General features: G+C 38.1%; 1 protein-coding gene across 2 annotated transcripts in view; it reads left to right on the forward strand.

Annotated features, from left to right (window-relative positions):
- Positions 1-14,053, forward strand: part of LOC126473671 (regulator of MON1-CCZ1 complex) — a 97,334-nt gene that overhangs the window by 65,179 nt on the left and 18,102 nt on the right. For both annotated transcript variants that reach the window (XM_050100904.1, XM_050100906.1), the window contains exon 12: positions 4,660-4,838. In XM_050100904.1, the coding sequence (XP_049956861.1) occupies positions 4,660-4,838 (179 nt within the window). The remainder of the gene's footprint in view (positions 1-4,659; positions 4,839-14,053) is intronic.

A 14,053-nucleotide genomic window follows, 5' to 3' on the forward strand; every position in this document is an offset into this window, starting at 1 on the left:
TTCAAGCATCTGTCTCTAAAAGATGGTTTTGTTCTTAATGAACAGGTGCAGCTTCGAAACAAAAATTTTTTAGACGGTCTCAAACCCCTCATTGCCTTAATGTAATATAGTCTGGCTGACTAGGAGTTATTTTCTTGCTTGTTGATGCCGGTGAAATGCGCTTTTCCTGTCTTGTTGGGATTCTACATATTGTGATGTTTGTTAGTTATGAATTTCAATGTGTATGTGTGGTTAAATGACTACTGTGTTTTATTCATAATGACAGATGGTTTCGTTTTATTATAACATTTTGGTTGTTTCGCTAGTATGTATTTCACTGCCTACGTTATGCGAGACTCTCGCGCATTACACTAGTGCCCTCTCTTGTTAGATGTTCCAAGCGCAAGCTTTATCCGTTTGACACTAGGACACAAGTAAATTTGGTTCTATATTTCTATTTTACATAAATGTCTTTAATTGGCGTGATACGTTTTATTTATTAAGACAAAGTTTGAATTAACACAACCTTTAATAATTTTGATGCGCTTATATATGTATTTATGGAATGTTATGAATATAATAGAGGGAAACATTCCACGTGGGAAAAATATATCTAAAAAGAAAGATGATGAAACTTACCAAACAAAAGCGCTGGCAGGTCGATAGACACACAAACAAACACAAACATACACACAAAATTCTAGCTTTCGCAACCAATGGTTGCCTCGTCAGGAAAGAGGGAAGGAGAAGGAAAGACAAAAGGATATGGGTTTTAAGGGAGAGGGTAAGGAGTCATTCCAATCCCAGGAGCGGAAAGACTTACCTTAGGGGGAAAAAAGGACAGGTATACACTCGCACACACACACATATCCATCCACACATACACAGACACAAGCAGACACGGTCTGCTTGTGTCTGTGTATGTGTGGATGGATATGTGTGTGTGTGCGAGTGTATACCTGTCCTTTTTTCCCCCTAAGGTAAGTCTTTCCGCTCCTGGGATTGGAATGACTCCTTACCCTCTCCCTTAAAACCCATATCCTTTTGTCTTTCCTTCTCCTTCCCTCTTTCCTGACGAGGCAACCATTGGTTGCGAAAGCTAGAATTTTGTGTGTATGTTTGTGTTTGTTTGTGTGTCTATCGACCTGCCAGCGCTTTTGTTTGGTAAGTTTCATCATCTTTCTTTTTAGATATATTTATGGAATGTAATATGCGCGAGTCTGGCACATGCAAGTGCCCTCTCTCGGTGAAACAATCTGCCTTAGTGCCTTCACACTCGTGTCTCAATAGTTCATAGGCGAAGTAACGGTGTTAAACTGTTCGCTTTGATCCTGTGCCCATTACACATGTTGTACAAATGGAGATGATATTTTAATTATTGACGACGCCTTTTGGCATAATTGTTTTATTATTCTCCAGTGCATGATGTAATTTTAGTAAGTACTAAAGATTTTGTGCCTGTATTACTTTAGCAATTTCACCATTATTTAAGCTTCTGTTTCTCACTTTCGTTGATATGGCTTTTCTAACGAATGTGTCTTTCTGTTCAGGAAGTTTTACTTCTGATGAAGGTATATTTATATGTACCGAAACCTTGGTCAAGAATTTTAATAAAAAAATTCTATCCTGCAACTGTTTTTGGCTGTCATCCTTTATTGTGAAGTACATATTTATATATACAAGTTACAACTTAAAGAAAATCCTATTTCAGCCAGTCCAGAGGTAATGGGAGCTACATACAAAACCAGCTCCATAAGTGTTAAGAGTATAACTGCAAATAATCAGTCGTGGCATTGTATGTAGCCCTTGTCTACCCGTGACTGAATCTTTTAGAGGTGTATACTGTGGTTAGAAACTATTAGCAGAATCTATGAGTAATAGAAGGATTGATTGCCCAGTAAACACACCTCAGTGCTGTTCAGTCAAGTTGTGTATCCCAGCTGTCTGATATCACTGCCACAGCAACAACTTTCCTTGTACTCTCAAACATGCAACTGTCTGCTGTGCATTTAAGACACCAGTGAAGTCCAGTGGTTCTGGTGTGCACGATGTAGTTTTGGGTAGCTCTTTGGCAATAATGTTTTCAGCTCATGTTTTCGACCAGCTAAAACTAAAGCTATCCTCAATCTGAAGACTGGTTTGAATATCCCTGTGCTGTACAGGAATGTTCCTGTTGGAGGTGACACAACCATATCTTAACTGACAAACCTCATCAGATATGGGGGGAGGGGGCGGGGGGCACTTACAGTTTAACACAGACTTAAAACTATGGTGCATCTTAAAATTTTTCACGTATACTGTTCATTTCCAAATGAGAAAGAAACGATAAGTGACAGGAAAATTTCTATGCCTGCAGAGGAGTGAATCTCAAGTCTTTGGGTTTGCAGTCTGATGCCTGATGTTTTTTAGGTGGCAGTTATTTTTTTGTCTTTCACTGATTTATGTCACATCATTCAGTCAAAATTCAAAAGAAAAAGTTACTTAATGGGAGGGCTGTTTCCATTCTACATAAATGTATGAGGGGTGTTCAGTAAGCAATGAAATTTTTTTTGTTTTTTCCTGAAAGAAGGTTACTTTCATTAAGAAAAAGTTACTTGATGGGAGGACTGTTTCCATTCTACATAAATGTATGAGGGGTGTTCAGTAAGCAATGAAACTTTTTTTTTTCCTGAAAGAAGGTTACTTTCATTCAGTATTCCAGTGCACCATATTATTCCCCACTCGTTTGGCTACAAATTCCTATTTTTCAACATAATCTCTGTTCAGGGGGATGACCATATGCCACTTTACTGGGAAGGCCAGTGTGCCCAAATGGTATCATTCCACTAGTTGACATCTGAACCAATGTCGTGCTGCATCATTAACCTCCCTGTCATCCATATAGTGCTTTCTACAGAGCCCACCTTTCATTGGACCAAACAGATGGAAGTCAGAAGATGCAAGGTCCAGGCTGTAGGGCGCATGGGTGAGAACTGTTGCTGGCCACGGTAGCCAAGCGGTTCCAGGTGCTTCAGTCCGGAACTGCGCGACTGCTACGGTCGCAGGTTTGAATCCTGCCTCAGGCATGGATGTGTGTGATGTCCCTTAGGTTAGTTAGGTTTAAGTAGTTCTAGGGGCTGATGACCTCAGATGTTGAGTCCCATAGTGCTCAGAGCCATTTGAACCATTTAAGAACTGTTCACTGAAATTTGTTAGCTCCTCCCAGATGTGCAGACTTGCATACGGCTCTGCATTGTCATGGAGAAGGAGAAGTTTGTTGGCATTTTTGTGGTGATGAACACGAAGTCATTTCCAACATTGCAGGAATTACAGCTGTGTGGCCAGCTTGCATGCAGAATATTGGACAGGTTTTCGTGACCTTGTTGTGATGGTGACACATCCTACTTTTTTTCACTGCTAGGTCTCCATAGACATTCTGCAAGGACATAGGAATACTTATGATGCCTTGGTTTCCCTACCAAAAGAAATTCACTGCCAGCTGTGTGCTTGGAATGCATCTCCATTACAGCTGCCATTTTGAAAGCTACTTATAGCAAACACCACTTGTGAGAACTTCACAAAACTACAGGGTCTCAAGTGGGAATAATTCCACAATGTCCCAAACAAATTCCACATTTTTTTCAGCTGACATTTGCAGAGAAAAAAACATTCTTGCATTACTTATTGGATACCCCTCACATTACTGAATACAGCTCCACAAAGATGACTAAATTCATGTAGAAGTGGTGTGGCAAATGCATATTATATGTATCAGTGAGAAGTAAGTAGATCTCTGCTTTCTGATTAGGTACTTTTTATACCCAAACATGTTTCAGTACTGTTTTTTATCTTCAAAGTGAGTTTTCTTGTATTCCAGTTGTAGTTTTGTGAATTCTAATAATTTTGTGACATCAGTGCTACAGAAATAAATGTCATATTTTTCGATACAAAAAAAGTAAAGAACGTAGAAATGCACTTCTGTCGCAATACCTGCTGATTTCGATTGAAAATTTAGTCTTCATTGATGTTAATTAAATGAAACAACAATTTCACTGTTACCAGACACCGTTTTATTTATTTCCACGACGCGTTTCGAAGGTTTAGACCTCCATCATCGGGTGGATTTACATTAGTTAGTATTACATTTGTGTGTGTGTTGTGTAACGATTTTTGGAGGAACTTGTGGCACTGCCTCCAGTGGTCACAAGTTCCTTTTGCTGTCATAACACATCCCATGTATACTGCCACATTTGTAAACAAACATGGCGTTTACAAATGTGGCAGTATACATGGGATGTGTTACGACAGCAAAAGGAACCTGTGACCACTGGAAGCAGTGCCAGAAGTTCCTCCAAAAAAATCGTAACACAACACACACACAAATATCATACTAACTAATGTAAATCCACCCGATGATGGAGGTTTAAACCTTCGAAACGTGTCGTGGAAATAAATAAAACGGTGACTGGTAACAGTGAAATTGTTATTTCATTTAATGTCAGTAACAGTCACGGTAAAGCCTAACCTAAAAATGTTCGCATTTAAACTTCATTGATGTTTTTAAATACTTTTTGTTTGTGTTTACCTGGAGAGTGTTTCCAGTTTTTTTATTACATTCTGAGGCTTGTCTTTCATGAATATGAGTTTTAAGATGGCATATATTGTAGGGTTAAGTGATTCAGTTTATGCATCCTGTTACAGGAGGTGGCAAATTTGTGGTGTGGGTGTTGTTGGAGTACATCCGTTCTCTGACAGATTATCACATACCAGTGCAACACTATCTTCATGAACTAGTGATTAATTCATTAGTTCACTATAAGGCATATTACCAGTTGCATCAGTTGCTGCAGTACCATGTGGTATCAGATTCCAAACCACTGGTAAGTTATTTCACCGTGACTTCTCAAAAATACTCCTTCCTTCGTTACATAATTATTTAATTAGAAAAAAAATTAAAACTGTGTGCCAGACTGGGACTCAAACCCAAACCTTGCCTTTCACAAAACAGTGCATACTCTACTGGACAGTGAAAGATTCTGTCTGGAATGATAATATAGTTTAAAATGATATCCAACACTTAGTATCAATTTTTACTGTGCATGTATCATTAAATTATAGAACTGTCCTGCTTGAAAACTACTGGGTTCTATTGTGGGACTTTGGCTATTGTGTGAGCCATGCCAGTCTTAAGTTAATTTGTGCTGAGGAAATTGTAATGGGATTTTAACTTGTCCATTCCTCAATGTTAGCTGGCCCACCACAAATGAAGTTGGGTACTCCACTAGAAAAATAAATCTGAGATTATTTAAATTTCATTCTATTGTTAGTTGACTTTAACATAAATCAGACACCCACATATTTTATTTACATTTATTAAAATTAATTAATTAATTAATTTAATTAAATCTAGGGCATAATGGGTAGTCTCCCCAAGACCCATAAAATGTAAGCTTGTATACCCATAAATGTTATGTTATAATTGTTAAAAATATCCAGGCTATTCTGCCATGGTTGAATGGCGTTTCTTGATGCTTTCTGCATTTTGTTTTCTTCTGTGGAGGACATTTTCAAGGAGGTTCATTACATTAGTGGCTCACTCTTCACTGAAGTGGAAATTTCATAGAAAGATACATCCACAGAAGGTCAAAAAATCACACATTTCATCTTTCAAATTGAAAGCTGTAGCAGAACATGCTTTGCAGTCAAAAAACCACAGGATTCAATTTGATAAGATGCAGGACCTGCCAGTCTAGTGCAGGCCTATGGTAGACTGTACAGTGAAAAAATGGGAATTGTCAAACAAGTAATTGGAAACAAGAAGACTCACCATCTGTCAATGCAGTAAAGTGAAAAAAAGCAAGCAGCAGTGATGTGAACATTTATTTTTGTTCTGTAACATAGTTTAGGCATTTAAAGGTTTTCCCGTGACAGCATCACACTGTCTACATTTTCTGAACATCTCTCATAAGATCGTCTTAATGTGGATTTTTTTTGTTTCAAATGACCTCTTAACTTTGTCACACATATGTGGAATAATATCGAAATACACTGAAAAGTGATAATAATAATAATTATTATTATTATTGTTATTATTATTATAACTACTCAGACAATGAACGCATATGATATGTTAAAATCATTGGAACAGAAACTTAGTGCTACGAGCAAAAGGCTAAAGTGATGTAAAGAATTTTACTGACATCTAAGGAAATCAACCAGCAATATGAGCTTCCTGATCAACAAGAAATGTTACATACCTGGTCTTCCAAATGGACACAAGAAGTGAACTATGAGCCAAATAACACCTGAATTAAAAATGAGAAAGAAAGAATAAAACATCTGCAAGAAATTGAAAGTCACACCGTCAGTAGAAAGATGTCACTGTGGCAATAACATCAATGTTAAACTGGAAAGCAACAAGCCCAGATAACATACCAAATTTGTAGCTTAAATCCAACTTGCACCTACTTCACTAAGGATTTCGGTATTATTGAACAGCCCACTATTATACCAAAATAATACAACAGACTCCTCCAAATATGCAAAACACTGGACCAACATGCTTACACACAATGTGTGAAGTGTTCACATCAAATGTAAAGAAAATGCCGTATAGACACAAAGTACTGCCAAAAGAGCAGAAAAACTATATGAAGAAATCTTTAGGTTGCAAAGAACTGCTTATTATAGTCTGCCATACTAGAGGAGGAAGCAGATTAAAACCATAATGTATTTATCACCCACATTGATTACAAAAAAGCCTTTGATTACATTCCACATACATGGATTATTTAAGTTCTGTTGATTTATGAGAAAAATGGTTCAGTCATCAGTACTGTCTCATCCATGATGATGAAGCATTGGAAGACACATTTACATATGAAAGGCAACAACAAAATTATAACAGCAACAAATTAAGTATTTTATGGGGACAGCTTCAGACTCTTATGGTTCTGTTTAGCCCTCAATCATCGTCTACATATGAATGAATATTCTGCAAGCTACATCATACCAATGTTACATATTTTCTCCTATTCCATTCGCATGTCGAGAGAAGGGAAGAATATCTATCTAAATGCCTCTCATGATCCAGGTGCAAGACATATGTTGGCATCAGCATAATGATTGCATAGTCCTCTTCAAATAGAGGTTCTCTAAATCATGAGAAATATGTTTCCTTTCTTACACAGAGTCCCACGTAAGTTGCTTGACCGTCTCTGTTATATTTCCATATGGGCTGTAATGACCTTTAATGATCTTAGCAGCATTTGTCTGTATTGATTCGATGTCTGTTCTCATACCCATCTGATAAGGTCTGAAAACACTGGAACAACATTCTAGGATTGGTTGCACTAGTCTCTTGTATGTGATTTCCTTTACAGCTGCACTGCACTTTCCCATAACCGTACTAAAAAATCTAAGTACTCCATTTGTCACCCTTAATACTAATTTTATGTGATCGTCCCATTTCATATCGATTTTTGTTGTTGTTGTTGTTGTTGTTGTGGTCTTCAGTCCTAAGACTGGTTTGATGCAGCTCTCCATGCTACTCTATCCTGTGCAAGCTTCTTCATCTCCCAGTACCTACCGCAACCTACATCCTTCTGAATCTGCTTAGTGTATTCATCTCTTGGTCTCCCTCTTCGATTTTTACCTTCCACGCTGCCCTCCAATACTAAATTGATGATCCCTTGATGCCTCAGAACATGTCCTACCAACCGATCCCTTCTTCTAGTCAAGTTGTGCCACAAACTTCTCTTCTCCCCAATCCTATTCAATACTTCCTCATTAGTTATGTGATCTACCCATTTTGTTATTACCCACAAATTCTTATATGATATATTATGCTACAGGTGTTCACTAATCTTGTAATCAGATACTGTTGTGTGTGTAATTTGATACTGTTTCTCTTTATTATAGGTACTATTTTACTTTTATCCACAGTTAATTGGAGCTGCCATTCAGTAAACAAATTATAAATTTTGTCCAAGTCTTTCTGCAATCCCTTGTGATCACCGAACAACAATACTTTCCTGTACATAACTGCATCATCAGCAGTCAATCTTATAGTGCTGCTGAACCTATTTGATAAATCATTTGATGTGTTGAAAACATTAGAGATCCTCTTGCACTTCTTTGGGGCACACACAATGTTACATTCATTTCTGTGGAACATCTGCATTCCAATATAATGTACTGAGTTCTGTTAGTTTAACATTCATAAAGCCAATCACATATTCATTAAGATACTCTGTATGTTCTTATAGTGATTAGTAGTTGATGATGTGGTACAGTGTTGAATGTTTTGTGGACATCTAAGAAGACACAATCTATCTCTTCACTGCATATGTTATTTACAGGATGTCATGAGTGAATAAAGCAAGCTGTGTTTCACATAAGTGTTGTTTTCTGAATCAATGCTGATTCTTTGAGTGAATCTTATTTTCCTCCAAGAATGTCATGTGAGAGCTTACAATATGCTCTAGGATACTAGGACAGAGGGACATAGTGATATTGACGTATAAACCTGTGCATCCAGTCTATTATGTTTTCTGTAAACGGGAGTGAAGTGTGCACTTTTCCAGTGATACAGGACTACTCACTACATATAAGCGATTCTCAGTAATAAATACGAACCATGAAACGAGCTAATTCTGTTGTATCTGCAAAGTAAAACCTAATTGGAATTCTGTCAGCGACTGGTGCGTTGTTGGCTTTGAGTAGTTTTCATTTTTTGTTTTCATATTGTTAGAATTCATTTATGTGTGTGTGTGGTGGCCAGACATAGGTACAACAGTAGTCTCTTGCATGAATACATTTCGAAATGCAAAATTTAAAATTTCTGCTTTCTACCTGTTGTCTCCAGTTTCGAAACCAGATGAATCCATGAGAGATTTAATGGAAGGTTTGGACCAATTCATTGACTTTACATATGACCAAAATTTTCTAGGACTTTCTGACAAAGCTTTTTCCAGGATCTGACTGTGAAAATCATTGTGAGCTTCACGTACGGCTCCCTTTGCAGATGCAGAAGTTGCTATTAACCTTTCTTTGTCAATGTCCCTTCAGTGCACTAGATGCTGTTTTCACAACATTCTGTGAATTATAATGTTAAATCAGGGTGGATCTTTTTTATCTTTTATTACTTAGCTTGGATCATACTTGCTCATACCGTGGTTTATAACATCTCTCAAATTGAATCACAGTTTTTCTGTATTTGGCAGATATGAACTAAATGTTAACAGTTCATCTTTTACATATGAGGCCTGTTCAAAAAATTCAAGAACACTCATAGTTTTGTGCCAGTTGTACGTTTGAGAGAAATGTGGTTAGCGTCCCTGCATGTGCCTGTGTTTAATGTGTAATTGCTGGAAGTTTCACTGTTTTACGTGTGTTAGTTATACTTCAGTGTTGTATAAAGTAGAATATTTTGTCATATGTTTGTGAATTTTGAGATGCAGAGTTAGAGGAGCAATGTGCCTGCATTAAATTTTGTGTGAAACTCTTACAGAAACACACCAAATGATGTAGGAAACCTACTGTGATGAGTGCTTAAGCCGTACTCGGTGTTATGAATTGTTCACATGGTTTAAAAAAGGCCAGATGGAAGTTAAAGATGACCTGCTTTTGGGATACCCTTTGACATCTACCAATGATGCTCATGTCAGAAACATCAATGAAATTGTGTGTGCCAATTGAAGACTGACTGACTGAGAGATTGCAGGAGAATGTAGCATTTCATTTGGATCATGTCATGAAATCCTGACACAGCATCTTGGAATGCATTGTGTTGCTGCCAAATTCGTCCCATGACTTATGAGTCAAGACCAGTAGGACCTCTGCCTTGCAATCTGTGAAGAGCTTTTGGATTATGCAAATGAGAACGAAGCGTTCCTTAAGAGGATCGTGATGAGATGTGGGTCTGTGGTTGTGATGTCGAGACCAGGGTTCAATCTTCACAGTGGGTCAGGAAAGGTTCTCAAAGACCAAAACAAGCTCATCAGGTCAAGTCAAATGTCAAAGGCATGCTGATAGCTTTCCTTGAAAGTCAAGGATTAGTTCATCAAGAATTCATGCCACTAGGACAAACTGTTACTCAATAGTACTATCAGCGTGTGTTGCGACATCTGCAAGAAAATGTAAGAAGGAAATGGTCTGAAATGTGGTGAGACAATTGATGGCTCTTGCATCACAATAATGCACCTGCACATTCATCACTGTCAGTGCATGACTATTGCACAAAAAATGAAATCACTGTTCTGCCTTATCGTCCATACTCTCCAGACAGGCCCCCTGCAGACGTTTTTCCATTTCCAAACCCCGTTGAAAGGGCAAAGATTTGTAATGATAGATGGGATAAAAGAAAATTTGCAGACGGCACTTTGCGCGATCCAGCAAGAGGCTGCTTCTGGAAGTGGACACGGCATTGGAAGCGGTGTATCAATTGTGGAGGAGAGTATTTCAAAGGAGAACATGCACAGTAAGTAAAAGGTAAGCATAGAAAAATTTTGTGGACAGCGTTCCAGAATTTTTTAAACAGATCTCGTAGGTTGATAATGAGACTTGACCAGTTTGACCAAACACACATACTCTGCTGGACTTCTTGATGATCTTTTTGCCTATAATAACCATTGTTCCTGTAATAGCATCATGGTTACTAATCCCTTCTCATTAGTGACCCTGTTGAAAATGTCAGGCCTGTTTGTAAGTAGGAAATCTTGAATATTTCTTCTGCATGTGGGGTTTTCAGACTTGTTTGAGGCAGTTGTTAGACAAAATTTTCAGTATTACTTTAAAAATGTTTATCCTGCCAGGTGATAATGTATGCATAGTTTTGCCAATTAATACTGGACAGATTAAAGTCACCAAGCTATGGGGTCTGAGGTAATGAAACTATGAATGAACATAACATCTGTAAGTGTTTAGTTCTCCTTCAAAGAAGACGAATGTTGCATAAAACTGTAAAGCAAACCATCATCAGTACATACATTAGCAGAGTTTCCTCAGTTTTGGAATCCAGACTCAGTGCCTCTGGAAAATCCAGGGTGGAATAATGACAGTATTATGAAAATGATAGACTGCTACAGATTGCTACTCACTAAATAGTGAAAAATGTTGAGTCACAGACAGACACAACAAAAAGACGGTTAAACAAGTGAGCTTTTGGCCAAAAGGCCTTCTTCTGAATTAGACCTCCCTCTCCTCTCTCTCTCTCTCTCTCTCTCTCTCTCTCTCTCTCTCTCTCTCTGACTGGCCAGGGCAGGCAGATGCAGTGGTCATGGGCATGTTAGATGTTAGTTGTGTTTGCATGAATGTGTTTGTGTAAGTTGTTGTCTAATTCAGAAGAAGACATTTTGGCTGAAAGCTTACTTGTTTAGCAGTCTTTTTGTTTCATCTGTCTGCGACTCAACACCTCCATTGTATGTTGGGTATCAATTTATTCTTTTCATAATATTGTAATCTCAGCACCATTAGTAGATATGCAGTTCTAGTGCCAACTTACACTTTAAGTTCCATTAACTGGACAAAACCAGCCTGGAAGAAATACGGAGGAAAACACAGGATATTTCATGTCATTTGGTATTTTTCACTCTGTTAAAAGGCTGACTTTCCTACATGAGAAAGGAAGGCAGGGAGCTTATAGATATTGAGCAGCTGCACAAAAGGCACAATGAAGAAGTGTTTTCACAACAGCAGCTTGTCAGTCTGTGAAGCAGTAGTATCCACAGACATTAATTACGCAAAAATAAATCTAGCAGAAACATGTGGCTGAGAAAAGAACTGCATGAGAAACATGTGAATGACCTCAGCCAAACAAATAGTTCATGGATGCAGGTTTGCATGCAAAAGCTGAGGGATTTCTGACAGCAATACTAGGTAAGGTCATTGTGAAGGACAACTTCTAGAAGTCACTGAAGTAATCCACTAGAAGTTGGGACAGAATTACCTGTTAATGAAAGACTTCCTTCCCTACCACAGATGTGATCCTCTCACTGTTGTAGAAAATGAAAAATTCAAAATTTACTGGATCTGGAACATAATCACAGATAAAACAATTCATTATAATCAACCTGGCTTCATGCTTATCAGTGAAGCAGAGTAAGTCTCTTCCTCATAGACATCTCTGTTCCCATAATTTGCAATGAGAAGATGGTCAGATGCGTAAAGCTAGCAGACATAAAAGCTGTATGGAAACAGAAGTCTGTACACATCACCCCTGCAGTAGTACCAGCTACTGGCAGAGCCTACAGGATCTAAAATTTCATCCTCCACTCTGTTTTTATTTATTTATGTATTTATTTGTCCACAGATAATATGATAATGATAAAGGATTTGTCATAGTGCTAAGAAAATAAATAGCTCAAATATGCAGACACATTTAATATATGACAATAGGACAGGTGGTTGACTGTGGCCTTGCAGAAGAAACCATCCTGGCATTCACCTGACATAATTTAGGAAAACTGCAGAAAACCTAAATCAGCAACACCAGACAGACAAAGCTCCATCCTTCCAAATATGAAGTCAGTGTAATAACAACTGCATTCAGTTGGTCTCAATACTATAGTTTGTGCTAGATAACTTATACTACAATAAAAATAGTTTTGCACTGTTGGCAACTGCAGAGAGCAGTTTTACAGAATACCTGCAGAATAGTATGTTGGTTTGTGGAGAATACAGCTCACTAGGAGAAAACTTGTTATTTGGGCCAATATTATATCAATATCATGTACAAGTGAACAACTTTAGGAAAAGGGTAGATTGCTGCTCAACGTAAAGATGGCACTTGAGTTGCAGACAGGTACAACGAAAAGACTGTTACACATTTAGCTTCTGGCCAAAGTGTCCTTCAGAAAAGAAAACACACGCACACACACACACACACACACACACACACACACACACACGTACGTGTTTGTTTCATCTATAAATAAGGTAGCTAATAAATAACAATCTAAATTGGTGTTAAACATTTAAGCTGACATTTGCATGTAGTAGGTATGTGACCCAACACATGAATGATCCACTATGCATCAAATAAAAGTCTGAGATGGCAAATGGAAAGAGAGGAATTATGCCTAGGCTAAGAAGGTTGCAATAAAATTCTCACAGAATGCAGAAGATATTGATACTGCAAAGTAACAACAAAATGGGAACTCAAAAATAAGCTGAAACAAACCTCGGCACAGAAATATGTGTATGATCAGCATTAGTCTGCGTTTGTGGCTGGTCTCTGGCTTAAAAGGCCAAAAATAAAAGTGGAGTCAGAAGCTATATTAGTTGCTGGACAATATCACATCTTGCGCTTGAAGAACTGCAGAAAAGTTGTAATGAAAAGAACTTAGGACATACCCGGACAACAGCCCAAGTAATATCAGTTTGCCCCATCTTGGAGAAATATCAATACTTATTAGAAACTCGAGTACCAGATATCTCCCACAGATATCTCCTAAAACAGTCTTGACAATTGGTTGAAACATTATCACATATGATCAGCAAATACATACTGACCTAATGTAGCAATCTAGGCATCATTGTGTGTGTATGTCAGCCAAATAAAACACCACATCTCTTAATTAACATCTCAATCCTGTGTGGTAAGAATATTAATGAATCCTGTGTGGTAAGAATATTAATGATAATTTGACTTGCATGAAATTTATCTGAACATTGAGGTCAGTCAAATGTGAAGTGTTAGAACTTGTCATCCCCTTTACCGCTGGCACCGTGGGACCACGTAACTTCCAGAGTGCTCAGTCCAGAATCTCTGACCGAGTGGGGTGGTGCAGTGGTTAGCACACTGGACTCGCATTCGGGAGGACGACGGTTCAATCCCAGGTCAGGCCATCCTGATTTAGGTTTTCCGTGATTTCCCTCAATCGCTCCAGGCAAATGACGGGATGGTTCCTATGAAAGGGTATGGCCAACTTCCTTCCCTGTCCTTCCCTAATCCGATGAGACTGATGACCTCACTGTCTGGTCTCTTCCCCAACAACCACCCAACCCCAGAATCTCTGGGTGAAATACGAGATACAGTACTGTTTGGAGCTACCTATACCTCCCGTGATGTATTATAAAATCACTTAAGTCACCA

This window comes from Schistocerca serialis, chromosome 4, assembly GCF_023864345.2.
Source record: "Schistocerca serialis cubense isolate TAMUIC-IGC-003099 chromosome 4, iqSchSeri2.2, whole genome shotgun sequence".
NCBI classification, from domain to species: domain Eukaryota; kingdom Metazoa; phylum Arthropoda; class Insecta; order Orthoptera; family Acrididae; genus Schistocerca; species Schistocerca serialis.